Source organism: Oxyura jamaicensis, chromosome 9 (assembly GCF_011077185.1).
Source record: "Oxyura jamaicensis isolate SHBP4307 breed ruddy duck chromosome 9, BPBGC_Ojam_1.0, whole genome shotgun sequence".
In the NCBI taxonomy this organism is placed as follows: domain Eukaryota; kingdom Metazoa; phylum Chordata; class Aves; order Anseriformes; family Anatidae; genus Oxyura; species Oxyura jamaicensis.
Window position 1 is genome coordinate 6,796,353 of NC_048901.1, and position 17,250 is coordinate 6,813,602.

Below are 17,250 nucleotides of genomic sequence, written 5' to 3' on the forward strand. Positions count from 1 at the left end.
AAAAAAAAAATTAAAAATATTCCTAATCTGATCAGTTTAGCTGAAGTACTACTTACTGGACTGTAGATGAGACTTTGAGACGTCGTACGCCTGCCGTAGGAAACTGCCTAGAGTTGATGTATGAGACCTTTCGGAGAGCTTCATTTATATTCTCAATGTCATCTCCTTCCATGACAAGGACTGACTGGGAAGGGTTGAAGTGATACTGGGGGAAATGCATACAATTAGTATTTAAGGTACCAGGTACAGAGTACAAAATAAGACATTTTTAAGTAATGTTGCACACACATAAGTTTAAAATCTAACAATTTAAGAAAAAAAAATATTAGTAGCTATTGTTGGCTGAATCCATATGTTGTTCCTTCCAAAATGTCTCATGTCAGTCATCTATTTCATATCTTAATAATTACTGTTATAATTAATTTTATAGTAAATTAATCCAGATTTGTTGTGATTTTTCCTAGTCTTATCAACTTTGGTGACACTATTTCTGCAAATGTAGAGTTCAAAACTTTAACTGTCATTATTATTATTACTAGATTTTTTTTGTTCACATTGCTCATATAAAAACATTCACTTCAACAAGAGTAGTATGCAGAAACATATTTTTCCTGCTTTCTGTTTGTTTGTACTCTGGACTATCTTTCTGAGATATATTTCCACATGAATGAACAAAACAATTACAACATTATCCTCTTAGATCTTCATTAATGTCAGGCAGAATAAAGGGGATTCTCCTGTCTTTTTCTCATGATCAATAAGAGTGTCATGACATAAGATGTAACTGCTGCTTGCACAAAGCCAGCTGCTCCTCTAAGCCAACAACCGTTGCAAAGACAGTGGCTGTTCTTGTAGCCCTGTCCCCTGTCCATTGCAATGAACATAAAACAGTCTTGCTGATGAAGAAGCTTTGCTACTATATCTGCATAGCAAATGTTTGGTTTTATCTTCACCATAATTCATCTTGATTCCATTTTTTTTTTTTGTCTTTTAATTGATTCAGCAAAGCATCTGCATTGCAGAGAAAAGCACATTAGCCCCCTTGATTTTGTACCATACTACTGACAGCACAGAACATAAAGAAATGCACAGAACACAAAGAAATCCACCCTTCTCTCACACTGAAAAGCTGGATATTGATTATATGAGCATATTCTCTAATATACAGACAATGTCTACGTTTCCTTACAATGAGAGATTAAAAAGCAAAAGAGCAAATAAATAGACTGTGAAGAACAAAATGAAACATGGGGTTCTCTGCTGAGAAGAACACAGGGGACTGGGTTCAAAGCTTGTGCAGAAATGTCATATTGCACTAAAGGGTATTTTTTAAGAGAGGACTAACATGAGTCACAGCCTGCATACACTTCTCTTTTCCATCTGTAAGCTAGCAATAGTGCAAAATAAAATTAGCAGAAGGAGACTCTAGCTAGCTAGTTAACTTAATAGCTCAGCTGCCAGAACAGCTGGAATGCTGCCAAAGGGACTGGAGAAAACCCTAGTCTGAGCCATTTTTGTCTTTCTCATTAAAAAAGGCTAAAAATAGTGACAGTTTAGACAATGTCTCTGAGAGCTGTTACAGATACCTAAAAGTTAGCCTGCAAACAGAAAAAGCCCAACACTGCTGTGTCAGGAACTGTATTACAGCTACATTGCTCTTTCCTAGGTGGCTGAAAGGTGAAGCTTCATGTGTCCAAAGTGCCCAGCAGAAATGTCTCCCAGCATCAGTTTGCCAACATTTAATCAGATAAGTGCCGTGTAAATGGTCACACAGAAACTATCAGCTGTGCAACTGTGACACATGCTTGTGTGAGATCGGTTATTTTATTTTTGTCATGAGAAACTCTTTATTAATTTTCTGTTGAAGGTCAGGTGCTAACTGTTCCACTTTCATCTGAGCTTCTTTTTGTAAGCCCCAATAAGAAACCCTACCATGATCCATCTCTGACTGATCCTTTCATTTTGCCTCCTGCTGTTACACAGACTGTTGATCTGTCTGAGGAGGTAGAAATGAAAGCAACTTTAAAGAATGATGTAACTTTAAAGAAATATTAAGAAAATTAAAATGTTTTGAAGTTTGGTTGAAGACAGAAAAGGGGGAAAATAATCCCTCATCTTAATTTTTCCCACCCCATTGCTAGTACAGTAAGAAAACCGATCACCTGTGCTAGAGCAGCAGTGGGGGAGGTGTAATGGATTTTTCCAAGCCCATGAAAAAAAACAGACTACTCAAATACTGTCAAATTTCAGAATGTGACAATAGGAGATGTATTACGATGTTTTTAAATACCAAGCACTGAGTATGCACTTCTTTATTTCATGTAAAACCCAGCATAGAACGTACTGGTACAAATATACACCCAAGTTCCTAAAAACCCTAGCCACTCATTGTATGCATTGTCTTTTTAAAATAGCCTTTATTCATAAGTATGTCATTTTTCTAGGAGTGGCAACCATGTGAAGTTCGTAATAATGCCCTAGGTATGATGAAAATAAAGAAATGATTTGGGGGGTATATGTGAAGGCTGGAGCTAATAAAACTCCATAACTTTTCACTTTCAATTTACATTTTTACCTTGGTTTTCAGAAACAGCAGTTACACTATACCACAGTAATTTATCACCTAGACAGATATCGAGTGTGTTTTAGGTCAGTCTCCTAAATGGTGCAATGAAAAGGTTCAGCTAATAAAATGTAGTACGTGGCACTTCCACTGCATAATCTAGATCCAGTGCTACAGCACCAACCTCCTCTTCCCTGAAAAACCTAACACCAAATATCCTGTAATGTTTCACAGACTACATAGTCTGCAGCCAAAGTATCTTCCCACTTACTTGAATCTGAAGATCGACTCATTTGGAAGATGGTATTGTCATTTGTGTACTAGGAAATAGCTTAACTGTGTGTTTACACTTAAGGCAGAAGAATAGCTGTCATCTAATAACAGTATCAGTACAGAACAAGTTAAAATGCACTTCATGTAAGCATTCTAGAAGTTATATTGAAGACTCTACAAGTGTATCCAAAAGAACAGAAGTTGTCTTAATGAATGCAAAGCAATCTGGTCATTACCTTGTCTATTGAAATGGTATTTCCCTCTACATGTTGTACTCTAGTCTAAGAAACAGTACTACAATAAAGACAGTCACATACATAATGTGGATGGATAATGATTTGTATGCAAATGTAAAAATTGAAGTTCTTGACTTTTTGTTGTCTAGTTTTCATGTCTCATAATAGTGTTTTCCTCTTGGAATACACTCAGAATATTTCAGTCCTTCTGCATTGGGACTTCTTTCTGAGCTGCCTCTAGATAAAAGATATTCCACTTACATTTTCCATTGCTTTAAAACAATTCAAAATTCAGTAATTCTTTGAAACAATGTCTGTTTCTGTAAAACTACCAAAATGAGCATGAGAACATGATCTAGCAGTTCTTACAGACTGTGAAATAGCAGCACCCTACATTCTGAGCATCTACCTTTGCAATATCAGAAACATTTTTCTTTGCAATGTCACAGCTCTTCTACTGTTCCCCTTTTTCTTTGCATGACTTTATGGGAAATTACATTGCTTTTGGGAGCACATTTGTACTGTGTGTACTCTACCTTGGGCTCTCCACTACATAAATCAGCTCTATATTTTTATCAAAGCTGATGTCAGTTCATCCCTTACCTTTATTCCTTGGCCAAGACTCTCAAGTGAATTAATATCCAGACCTTCCTTGCAGGCCTGCAAACAGGAAATCACTTTCTGGCTCTCAATTTTGCCTGGGCGGATAGTTAGACTGGCTAGGCTGCCGTGGAAATACTGAGCAAACCTGGGCTTGGTGACTTCACCTCCTGCAAGAATGAGAATATAAAATGATTATTGATACCAATACACAAAACATGCATCTAAGAATTCTCTTTGTTTTAAAGTGTGTTTAAAGAGTTGAAACCTGCTTTAGCCAAGTACTTTTGAAATTCCATTTATTGTGGTAAGTAGAATCACTTTGTGCATTGTTGGATAGTAGCTAGTAGCAGTCTGCCTTTAAGATGATTGTCAGTGTTTTCCCAGTATTGTATTCAGGTGTTTACAAAGTTGTGGTAACATACTCTGAGATGAAAGATGAATTCCCAAATCTGTGTCCAAGGATGCATTTACAAAAAATGAATTGATGAGATTATTGGAGTGATCAAACACATTAAAAAAAAAAAAAAAAAAAAAAAAAAAAAAAAAAAAGATTAAGGTCTAATGTTTATTTATGCAGAAACTGCACTGTCAAGTTTTCTACTGCAAGATTTCTTACACAGCCTTTTCCTTTCTCCTCCAAAAACATACTACCTGACACTTAGATGTGCAAAGAATCATGGCTCTGTGTAAGCAAACTGCCAGACTCTCTGCAAACTATTGTCTCTAAGGTTATGGTATAAATTCACAGCAGTGACTCCACACCAACACATACCTCTACGCTAAAAGGCGTATAGTACCTTACCCAAACCAGCTTACTTGGTGCTAGATCAGGTCCCATCACTGTATGTTGCATTAGTCCCTATAGCTGCATTCTACTCAGCCTCACTCCATGCAGCTTCAAAGGAAGACTGATCTTTAGGAGTTGTCAATAAAATGTGATTACGTACTGCCTGCACCAGTGATCATAACATCTAAATTACTCTTGGGATATTTAGTGATTTACTCATCTTCCTCTAGGAGAATTTTTTAGAGCTTGTCTTTCCCGCAAGTGCTAGCTGAATCAGTACATGTGAATTACTGCCTGCCTTGAGCCTGAGAGGACTGAGAAAGCCACACAACAGTGAAGCCAGGCAGACTAATGGGATTAGTATCTGATACGCTGCTATAGTTGGTGGATAACTCATCTCTTGTAGCTTTAGTATCAAATAACCTATTTCTACCATGTAAAACAGCTCAAGCTTGAACTTTAACTTGGGAATGTGTATGGAATGGGATTAGGAATAGGGGATGAAATGGCAAGTTTACATTAGGTTGGTGTTGCTACCTAAAAGCCTGAAAACCATCTCTTTTAATCTGTGCATTATAAGCACAATGATGAAGGCTCAAGTTATGTTATAGAGTAAGGAAAATATAAACTGCTGTACTGAGAGAAAAGTAGACGTCTAGGTTTCTGTTCTTTTATGTTAACATTGCAGCACAAACTGCCTCTCTTTTTACCCCAAAGAAAGATCCTCAAAGAGAGATTATTCTTTTCTACTCTTTCATTCATCCATCAATTATACAAAAAACTACCTCTGGGCAGAATTTTTTAGAGCTTTCATAGAAGCTTTCATGTCTGCAACAGCTGAAGTTCGTACTGTAATTTAGGCCTTTCTGATACTTACCCAAGACAATTATTTGGTAAATAGGTAGTGTACTATAGAGACATTAGCTGTTGTTATTTATGTATTTGCATTGACTTTAAAAGTACATATTGCCACAATTTTTCTGAACTTAAAAAGGTAAGTAAATTAAAAACAAACAAACAAACAAACAAACAAAAACAACCTTCTCCCTGAGGAGACAAAAACAGATGAGACCTTACAGAAGAAGGGAATCACATTGTGCTTTGAAGCTTCGTATTCTCATCTCCCTAACAGAATTCTGAAGACAGCAAGTTCCAAGGCTAAAACACCAACACTAATCCTGGAGCTTTGAAATTCAGAAACCTACAGTAAGTCTGCCAGCAGATCTTAATAGTTCTGAGGCACAAAATGAGAATCAGTCTCAGATAAGCTAATGTATTTAAATGCGAAACTAGCTCATTAAAATGTATGAATGAATAGACAAGAAGCTAGAACAAAGAATTAGGTGCTGTGGCTATGCCTGACAGTAGCAAGCAGTGTAAAACAGTTGAAGTGAACTTGCAGAGCAGCATGATTGGTAATTACATCCATATATAGAAATTTCAGGTTTGGAATTTTGGGGGAGTTGTTTCTTTATTGAAGACTAACTCTTCTCAGGCACCATCAACAAAACATTTACTTGCCATTCAAATGTAGTAGATGCATGGCTGGAGTGCAAAGCCAGTTTAGCTTCTTCTAGAAGGAATCCAGTTCTGACACTGGTCCACAGTGTGGAAAACAGCAGCAAAGCAGGGATGATCAGGAGCTTGTTAGAAGTGCAATCCTGGTCCAAGCTGACACACTGATGTGGATGGACAAACACAGCTGCTCTGTAAGTGGCTATCTTCAGTAGAAAAATAGCTGAGAGTAGTTGTGTCAGTCAAGAAAAATCTACAAAACTATGCCCACAGTTACAGCAGGGTGATTCAGGATGTGACAACTGCACCATAACAACTGATAGCAGGGTCTGAAGGCATGCTGGGGGATGATACAGGCTGTCCCCTAGACCCAAGACAAGACCAGCTGTACTTCACCGTTCTTGAAAGTTGCCATAGATATTCTAACCTCTTCTGAAGACAGAGGCTCCTCAAGCAATCCTCTCCATTGATCACAGATCTTTATAGAGTTGAAAGCTTATTCCTAGTAGGGAATGTGAGCTGTCAAAATATTTCCCTTTTCCTTTGCTGGGCTAACCAAAGCCTTTATGTCTTTCCACCTAAGACTGTAGACTCTGATCATCCCTATTGCTGTCCCTGGAACTCCTGCTGTTATCTGAAGTACAAATTACAGCCCGAGAGGTCTTCTGAATGTTATGTGTGTCATACATAGGACATCCCTGTTAATTCAGGACAGCATGAATACTAGCTTTTTCCACATGAATAAACATGAGCAATTTTATATGCACACTTACTGTCTGACATTTTATTAGAAAGAACAGACTGCCAAATAAGCGTTCCATAAGCACCTTTTGCCAGAGTTAAAGACAAAATGATATACCTGCCAATTTTATCCTCTAAGGTGAACAGAAGTCATTTTATCTGATTCTTATCACAGTGCTTGCAATTGTGCGTGTAGACATTTTCATATTCTTCTACCTCAGCATTTCAGAATCTTTTCAGCTCAATGGGTATGTTATCTTGATGTATTTCAATAGCCAGTAATTATTGGATTGTAAATGGACAAAATGTGATGCCATAAAAGTGGGAAGCAAAAAACAAAACTGTCAGTAAAACTGAAGAGATGGCCTAAAGCCAATCTGCTTCAATCCTGTACTCCAGCTTTGATAAAAAGGATATTGGGGACATTAGTTTTTTAGTCTCAAAAAGGATTGAGGAAGAAAAGATTGTTAGAATAAATTGAAAATTCTCAGCAACTGACTGTTTTACTTCTGTCTATATCAGTGTTTTATTCATGCTTGATTCTCCTACATTACCATGTTTGCATGCCATTTTTCATTCTGCTTCAGCAGCCTAATATTCTTCACATATGTGGCCTCAGCTTCTCGGTATGTTCAAATTTAGCTCAGGATGACAAATCTCCAAGTCCTAGCCACTCTAAAATTCTTAGTTCCCAAAATTACAAGTGTGCAAGGATATTTAATCCAGTATGAGAATGGTAATTCTGTAGCATGTTAAAGGACAGTGTAATTACAGCTAGTCCTAAAAGTAGCAACATGTTTTACAGAATATTATCCAAATCCTTCTAAATACTGATATTTTCAAATATAATTCCTTGGCCCTGAGCATGATACACTTTATGCCTGTGTGGCTCTACAGGCAGCCGATAGGCAGCACAGATGCACTGCCCTCACTGGGCAGGAGGAAGGCTCAGTTCCATTGTCTCAATTTGACTCATAACTGAAAGACTCACGTGCTAGAAAACAACTGGCAAAACGGCATAAGCTACTCCGTGCTGCTCTTAATGCTTTGAGACAATCTGAACCCAACTGTTGGTTGTGGTACCAACTGAGCCTAAGCAACAGTATTTTTGAGATAATAAAGACAGCCTAAATATGTTACACAAGCCTCTGGAGCAACAACTCAGAGAACAAAGTGGTGCTCTGGCAACGGTGATCCTGAGGTAATCCAAGTGTCCTAAATTTGTTTCTCTTTCCTAATGTCCTGGTGCAGTGAAAATTGAAGTGTTTTCCAACACAGCATCTACAAGTTTCTACCCAGAGGTCAGCCCATCCTGTTAACCTAGATTGCCTCAGCAAGTTTCATGGGATTTTATGCTCTCAGATTCTTTTTGTCATTTCTTATCAGTCCCATACAGCTCAATCAAACAAACTCTACGAAGATGTTACAGGTATTATCAAGACCTTCATCGTAAGAGGATAAAAAACATTACTCCTCAACTCCATTACATGTTGTGTTTCACTCAGCTCTATGTTTATTGATCATTATGGACTAATATGCTGTATTAATTCTTGGGGGGATACTTAAGTAGTTAAGACTTAAGTGAATAATGCAAAAGATAAAGGAAAATGTAACCTTCCTTACAGTCAGCTGGGGGTTAGGTTGATGTCTGCAACGCATGAAAGGCTGAAATAACCTTTCAGAGCAACATTACTTATTCTCATTATAGACCCTGAACTACAAATCTCAACTGCTGTTTCCTTCAATCACCATTACAGTTGTGAGGAAACACAGGCCACAGTGTTATTCAAATCTGGATGATGAAACATTTACTTTTTCACCTGACCCAGCACTCCCAAAGTTTGGCAGATACAGATGGATGAATGTTGGCTTCTTGGCATTAATTCAGTCCTCATAATGGGAAGATGGTGTCAACAGACTGTGGGAGGCATCCAGAGGAACTGTCAATGTATATAATTATTCACTCTAATGCTGCTCACTGCTTAGTCACTGTCAAAGTGGTTTGCATCACATTTCTCAGTTGCTAAAATACTAGCTATCTTCTGGACTGGGATTCTTCTTGTTCTGCGCTGGATGAGATCTCTTCTGCCTTTAATTACATTAATGCAGGGCAAGCAGGGCAGGTCTGGCACTAGGGGCAGAGGGATCCATCCCACCAGAACTTTGCTCAGAGTCACCCTGACAGAGTCCGAGTTACTTTCCTTTTCTGCTAAGTGTGAATGTTTGTGGCGGTGACCAGGGCGAGCACACAATGACACCAGAACACACAGTAGAAGGGTAGAGAAGTAGAGAAGGGTCTTGTGGTCTCCCCATTAGACAAAACCATTATAGAAGCCAATTGGGTTATGGTTCCAAGAAAGAGACTGCTTAGGCATAAACCAGGCACTGGGCTTAGAACAGGCTGGAACAGGACATACAAGTCAGAGGAGGACATGCAGCAGAAAAGGCTGCACGTTCCACCTACACGGTAGCCCTCAGTGGGGAGTGATCAAACTGCCAATGAAAGCAAAACTTCCCAGTGTTACTGTATTTTGCATATTCCTTAAAAGTCACAAGCACAGGTACAATTGGTGCTTGAAATTTCAAACATAAATAGACCAAATGTAGAAATAACCCACTTAATTTCAGATTAATATGTTGTAGATGCCTGTCCTATTTGTGTGCTGATCAGTTGGGATTACGCCCTTACACATGGAGAAACACAAATGCTTCCAACATACACTTCACCTTGTCCTAAAAATCTCTCAGTAAGTCACAATTCTGGGGGTTCCTGTCATCTAGCAAACACTTTCTTATCCCAGCCACGAGGATGTTCTATTATATATGACACTGGAGAGTTCAGGAGAAATTGAAGAACTCCCAGAGTTCAGGCTTCAGTGTTAAGGTATATTCATTAATGAAGTACAGGTTATTTTCATGAACCTTTTTTTTTATTATTTTAATTTTGGGTTGATAAAAAGTGGGACCAAATTTGATTACCATTGAATTTCACAGTTGCAGTGTTTTGACACTGGAGATGAAAAGGGCTGTTTTCATTCGCATACCAATCTCCAATACACAGTCATGCCTTTCAATCAAAAATGAGTCACTTTATTGAGCTCACAGATCTTTTAGGCCTTTCTGCCCTATCTTAATAATGAGCAAGTAATTATCAGGGCAGTCTAAGCACATGAGGTTTTCACTGGAAACGATGAATCAAGAGAATTTCCAACTGCAATGTGATTCTTCTAAGATGTTATAGACTCTGGCTATACTGAGCCAGATAATTAAGGAATGATTGATTATTCAGGGTCCCAACAGAAAGACTGAAGTGAATCAGGGAGCTGCTGCAAGACATTCTGGCGCTGAATGCCTCAGGTCCAAGTCCCAGAATTTATCCCATCTCCTTATTACAGCAGTTTAGGGAGCTGGATTTAACTCCCTGTCAAGCAGATTTGCTGTTAAACAGGAGAAACCTAACATAGATTTCAGGCAAGACATAATTACAGACTCAGGTTTTTATACTCCCAGAGCTTCTTAGCACAAATACACACACACGTTTTTTTTTGTTTGTTTGTTTGCTTTGTTGTTGTTGTTGTTGTTGTTTTTAATAAAATTCAGCTAGAAATTACCCAGAAGATTATTCATCAAACTTGGCCCTATTTCAGTCTGCCTCTGCTCTTGGCAGACATCATAACCTGATGACCTTAAACAGACAGCTTTAGGCTTTAAAGCGGTGAAATAGGGCAAGTACAGAGAATGCTAAAGGCTCCCTGCTCTTAAGTATGCATATGCTAATTTATCTCTACACAACATGTCTATAGATCAAAAGCTTTGTTTAACTTGTGCTATTTAAGATAATTTCTCTGAAGATAAGGAAAGCACTCTATAATCTCTCACAATTATGCCAATATATATTTGCTATTCCTAAAGGAACTGGGGAAATGTTGACAATCATGGAGAAATGTTACAATTTTATTTACTTTAGAGTAAACCACAGTCCCAGATATGTTAATGCTGCATGAAAAAAACTATACTGCTGTTCCTCCAATAGCATCCCTGTGCTGCTGCATATTGCCCAGTGCAGAAATACAGTTAAGTAAGGGACACATATCTGTGCTGAATTATTGACAGGTAAATGGAAATTCAGCTAAGAAAACACCCTCCTGAAATAACCTTTCACATATGTTTGTAGTTCTGCTATAGCCAAAATCCCAGTGAAGTTTTGATAAGAACAAGAGCAATAGAAAGAAAGAATACTGCTGTACTAACAAGCAGCAGTATACAGACGTTCAGCCACATTATGTTGAATTCTACTGAGATGGTCTTGCATTAGTCTGCTTGTCTCACTCCACTGATGCCCTGGCTTGGTGCAGCCTATGCCAACCTGCAAGGCAGCATCCACTGGGGTTATGCTATGCAGTAGGGAGTAATCTTTATCTATAGAACATCTTAATTTCTGGGGGAAGTGCAGCACTGAGTGACACAGGCTGCTGCTGCACTGCCCACAGTGTGCCCCTCAGTGTTCTGATTCTTTTCCAACTTCTAATTCTTACCATACCTCTCGTCTTCAATAGTAAGTAGGTTCTCTGACTGCAACTTTGTGATTGATATGTCAACAGAGTGTCTAGAAGATAAGGTTATTCCACAGGAGTACTTTATAAAAATTTGGTTTCCAGTGTAGATTAAGGAGAGAGGAAAATGACAGGAGAATACAAAACAAAAACAAACAAAAACCAAAACAGAAATTGCTTAGAAACCAGAGGTTACAATAGCCTTCTGCTAAATTCACAGTAACAGAGTTTGCCTGTTAACAGGCTTCTTCTAAAGATCTTCCCCTGCACATTGTGGCTGGCATAAATTAATTGCAGTGTGAAGCCCTCCAGCACTCCAGAATGGGTGGCATTATTAGAAATAATGACTTACATGACTTACAGTCACGGTAAGCTACAGGATAACCTTCTGACAAGTCATTAACTTGTGTCATAGCTTTCCTGACAGGATTTTGGGAATGCTACATAAGCCACTGTGGGAGGGAAAAGGAGGTATGAACTTAAGACCTTATCTTTTCAAAGAACCCTAGAAGAAATCTGTTTGCAGTCTGTGGTACAAAAAATGATTAGACTACCAAATCATGTAATTTGCTGCCTTTTTCTGACTGCCTTTGCCACTGAATGATTAGCAACAAAAGGATCAGAGTGAGGCCACATAAACCTTGGTTTAATGGAAGAATTTTCTTACTCTCTAAAAGGATTCATTTACTGTGTTCTCAGATAAACTGAATCAAAAATAATGAACTCAGAGAAGTTACTAGAGTAAGATCATGGAAAGTGCAGTTTGAAGAAAAGCTAACCTTAATTTGTTTGTTTGCATTGTTTAGAAGAATGAAGCAGAATTGCAAAAGCTAACACAGTGAATTAGAACAATTTGATGGTCAGTTACAAAGTTACCTGAGAAAAACTCTCCTACCCACTTGATGCTTCATTTCATTCTTGTATAGTAAGAATAACTAATTCCTTGCTCTGGAACTGTTACCTCTTCACTGTTTGGAAAGTTCTCAAGAATCTAGAGCTGGAAGACCTGATCTATGGGCAAAGCATTATTTTTTATTGAAGAGTTTTATATGGACAGGGCTTCTCTGTTATGGAAAGTAAATTCTGATGGCCAGATTAACAATTAATTAATCAAAAGCACTGTCTCTAACATGTACACCCAATATGTGTGCCACAATGTCACAGCTGTCCCAGTCATAACAGGCCACACATGACACCCTAGTCTCAGCAGCCTGCAAGGACTCATCAGCCACAGACCTTGATGCAGTAACATAGTATGGGCAGCAGAACTAAATTCCTATTTTAACGTAACAACAACACCTGCCCAAACCCTCACTCAACACTAATTACATTTTTTTGTTAAAAAAAAAAGGGAAGAAAAAAGAGGAAAAAAAATCACATGTATTTTGCTATACTTTTCATACAACAATGTATAATACTAACTGTTGTACTATTTCTAAAACTGCTAATACATTTGTCTTCCTCCAGACACCACAGCATTTAATGCATATAGAATCTGTTCAGAAAGGCCAGCATTTCACATGCATCAAGTTTGGCTGTATGATTTTTTAAGCTGTTAAAACTGGATACTAATTTTTTTGTTGGCCTTGGTAGGTTTTGACATTTCAGTGGTTTATTTGTCTGTCAGTTTAAGGATTCTCTTAATTCATTGTTATTTAAATATGGTTAAGTGAAGAAACAACAGGTGCCAACTGTTTATTTTGAAAGCTCTCTTTGAGTGCACTTCCTGAAGTGCCCTACTTTGCCTTTCTGAGGTGCCCTGAAACAAGAGCAGAAGTTGAGCCTTGAGGAGGTTTCTGTGATCCAGATTGACCATGTCTGCCTCCTCCACTGATCTGAACAAGTCCTTTTAAAAAAGATAAAATTAACTCAAATCCTCAGCCTTCGGTATCTGTAGCAGAAGCTGTTAAAATCTATCAGGATACAAAAAAGCCTAACGCAGGTAACAGCTGTACCAGCAGTTCACAACGCTCACCTCCGCACTCAGTTCACTAAGAGCCCAGTTTGCTTAGCTCTGTAGTAGTAGTATTTTTTTCTCAACCTAGTGTCATTGAAAACGCAGCTCAGAAGTCTCCAGCTTGGGTCACACACACCATATATTAAATGGACTGAAGCCACACCTTTTAGCCTAAAGATAATCCTTTAACTCCCACCCCCAAATTAACTACCCCTACAAAAGTATAACGGTATCAAACATGAACTACATAAAATTAAAAACAGGGAGATCTTTGCTAGACATTGCAACAGAACCCTGAATTAGTGTGGTAGCTCTGCCTAGATCTTCCCCTATAAATGAACTCCCTAAAAAAAAAGGACAAAGGCTTTTAAATTATGAAAAAGGAAGATTATGTGAGAATAACATTTAGAATACCTAATTTTAAGAAGAAAATTCATATTGATAATGTCAAAACAAAATGCAAAAAGATTTTAGTACAACTTTCCTCTTGCCTACTGTATCATTAAAGCTGGAATCAAGCCACCAGGGTTGCTTTTAGTTAAGTCAGTGACTTCCTGGGTTGCATTAAACTCTAGCCAGTTCCTGACAGACCCTAGGAAAGTTCTATTGTATCACCTTTAAAGTCCTGTTCTCAGCTTTTTCAGCCAAAAAGAAACTTCATGTAAATTGTGTTGGTATCTGTCAACTCTTTGTCCCAGTTAACTATTGTCTAAAACAATAGTTTTGTGAACTGTTTGGTAGGTGTTTCATCCCGTATTTCTAGCTAAAAATGGACTAAGACTGCCTTAGCACCTTAGACTAAAATTAAATGCATTCTGTTACACATTCAACATCAATGGAAATTCCAACAGACTTAAAGTTCATCCTTCAGAGATGGAAGGCTGCAGATACCAGTTAGGCAAGATCAGTGAATCAGTGAATATTTGTACAAATGTATAGGATTGGTGTCATGCTGATTAGCTAGCTATCATAATACTTACCTGGGTGATCAATATTTATCAAATCTTGGTTTTAGGACTAGCGTAGCTTTATTCTGCATGTTGTCATTGAAGTAAAGTCTGGACCTTTACCCCCAGAGTGTTCATAATCTAACAGCTGGACTTGCTTCTAATATTATTTACACTGAATAGCTCTGTCATAAGATCCAAATTTTGCTAACAAAATATTGTAAGTGAGCAGAGATCAAACTAACAAACAATGTAACAAGAAGAGAGAACAAGAACCAACATTAAAGAGTGGGGAAGAAATCTATACGACAGCATTTCTTCCTAATTGTACAGTTTGGTTCACTTCATACTTTGCTGTTGTCTTAAGTGAAAACAAAACAGCATAAACAGAGATCAACATGGAAGGGTAAAGAAGAGAACTTCACAAGAGCAGATGAGCAGAAAAAGAGGACTGCTTCAAGTATAAAGCAGAGACCACAAAAGAAAACAGATGCCAGTCATATAAGGATGACAAAAGAACAAGAGAGGTATTACAAACGCAGAAAACAGGCAAAATTAATATTTAAGTTAAGGCCCATACAAGTATGGCTTTGGGGATGTGAATTCTGGCTTTACTTTACTCTCCCTTTTATGTCTGTAACAGCGTGAACTGATTCAATTAGTGGAATTACTGGTGATGTACATCCTATGTGAAGAGTGCAGGATTGGGCCATGCATAGATAAAGCAACAACAGAAATCTGATGCAGAAATTGAAAGGAGGAGATAGGTGGAGTTGTAGAAGGAGATTAAGTTCTTCAGCGTAATATTTAGATAGTTTGCTTAAAGTTGTAGACCAAGGGAAGTAATTAAAAATAGTGAAAAGAAAGAAAAAGAAAATCATCTTTCACATTAAATATACAAACTGGATTCAATACTTCTTTAGAGGATGGAAATGCAAAGCCTGCTAATGTCCTATCCATTTTATCTTTGGACTTGATTAATTATTAACTCTGGATTTACTTCTGTTTTTATACCACAAACCTTTTAGTAACTAATTTACAATACAAGCAGGGAGACAAATTAAGCTCATTGTTCTTAATTCAAAATTCTACTATCTGCTGTCACATTACCTTGCCAACAAGCACCGATTGTCAGCTGCATGGCTATGTGTGAAGGGTGGATGGGCCAATCGTTGGTCACAAGATAAGGTTCGTATGTTGTTCCATCCATATATAAGGTAACAACGGGAAACTCGACATTGACAACATAGTAATGCCATTCTTTATCACAAATCTGAAAGACAGAATGCAAGAGAAAAGATTACTTAGCACTTACTGTCTGGTGACTAATGGTCATATCTCATACTCTTTTAAAATTGTATTGTTTCCAAATTTCACTTAGAAAAAAAAAAAGTTATTGCAATTTATATATTGTTAAAATTAATGAAAGTGCAAAACAACGATGATACTTGCATTATGCATGAAGAATATATTGAATAAATGGAGGCATTTTGATACACACGCATGCAACAAGGTATGGATGAAACAGAAAAATCAGACAATTCAGTACTTGTTCTATATTTTCACATTTGTTAATACATAAGATTAGTTTCCTAGTGTTTTATTGACATTTGAGAACATAAAACTGCAGGTACTTGGGATCTTTTGGCAGTTACTGGGGATCCTTGTTAGCTTCAAATTAAGAAAATACATAGCACTTAGACATTAGACTGTATTATCAATGGCTTGATTCAATTGCCATTATTAAGTATTGCATTAGTATTTAGAAAGTCCTGTTCAATGTATCAGGACCTTCACTGTACTAGAAGGATTTCTGTTGTTCTCTGTACACACACACAAGCTCAGTTCAAGTAGTCTGTCTTCTTGATTTGGGCAGACAACCCAGATCTTCTCCATGCTTCCTGTTTTATTTAGTGTGAAGCTTTTCCCCAGGTATTCTGCAAAATGAGGACCTATATGGTTTCACTTATCTACATCAATATTGAAAAGCAACAGCCACCATTACACTGTACTTTCAAAGTGAGAGTATCAGTGTCAAATTCACATGATTTTCTGAGCTGGATAACCAGAGATTACTGTGAGATTGTCAAATTCTGTTTTAGTTCAAAAATGTACAGTTAGCTGAATCAGTGTCTCTGAAGACAGAAGTCTAGTGTGTAAATACCACTCCCTGTCCAATTCTTTTCTTTCTTTCTTTTATCTTTCAGATTTAAAAGTTCAAAGAAATAAATCACAGCAAATTGGTAGGATGGGGGATGTTTTTTTTAAAAAAAATAAGGCAATAGTTACAGTCATCCTACTTTCAGTTCTGCAGAGATACTTAGTTTGATGTATTAAGAAACTGAAGTGCTTGAATGCAGATATCCTTGCTGTTTCATAAAGGCAAGCAGAAAAATGACGTTTAAGCATAACACTGTCCTTGGCCAGGTTAAGTGCTATCTGCTGCAATATCTGCCCTTTGAAATCAAAAGCTAATGTTTTGTTCCAGAAGACAGTTCAACAAGAACTTAATCACTTCTGTTTCAAACAGATACATTTATTACTGCAGACATCACAGCTCCACAGCAAGAGATAAATGCAGTTAAGGGGCTGCTAGAGTCTTCTACTACTGCTTACTGTTGTAAGCAGTAGACAGCACAAATGTTTTCTGAAGGTTAAATGAACTGAAACCAAAATTGAAAGTAAATAAATTGGAAGACTGAAAACTTTATTGAACAAACAGCAATCACGAATACTATAATGCAGTGCTCCCTTTCAAGGAAAAACAGCTTGCTAAGTTTCCTGACCTGATCATTAGACTGCGATGCGTCATAGCCCCATGTGTCAGACATTTTATATAAAACAAAATGAAGGATGTGCCTGAGTTTGAGAGAACTTGTGTGATAAAAACTACAGGGGTTGATATCTCAAATTTTTCAGACAACTGCCTCAGAGCATTTCTTTTTGCAGCCCTTAACTGCATCAGTTGGAATGTCCCAACTAGTACATGACAGTGAGCAAACCTCACATTCAACCAAAGCAAGAGCACTCATGTGGCATCAACAAACATTCTGGGGTGTCATATACATGGAAGCA

At 37.6% G+C, this 17,250-nt stretch overlaps 1 protein-coding gene across 1 annotated transcript in view; it reads right to left on the reverse strand.

Moving 5' to 3' along the window:
- The window catches only part of CLSTN2 (calsyntenin 2), a 339,879-nt gene that overhangs the window by 11,770 nt on the left and 310,859 nt on the right, over positions 1–17,250 (reverse strand). Inside the window, exons 10-12 of the mRNA XM_035335162.1 lie at positions 15,286–15,448; positions 3,676–3,842; positions 57–205 (exon numbers count right to left, since the gene is read on the reverse strand). Coding sequence (XP_035191053.1) covers positions 57–205; positions 3,676–3,842; positions 15,286–15,448 — 479 coding nt within the window. The remainder of the gene's footprint in view (positions 1–56; positions 206–3,675; positions 3,843–15,285; positions 15,449–17,250) is intronic.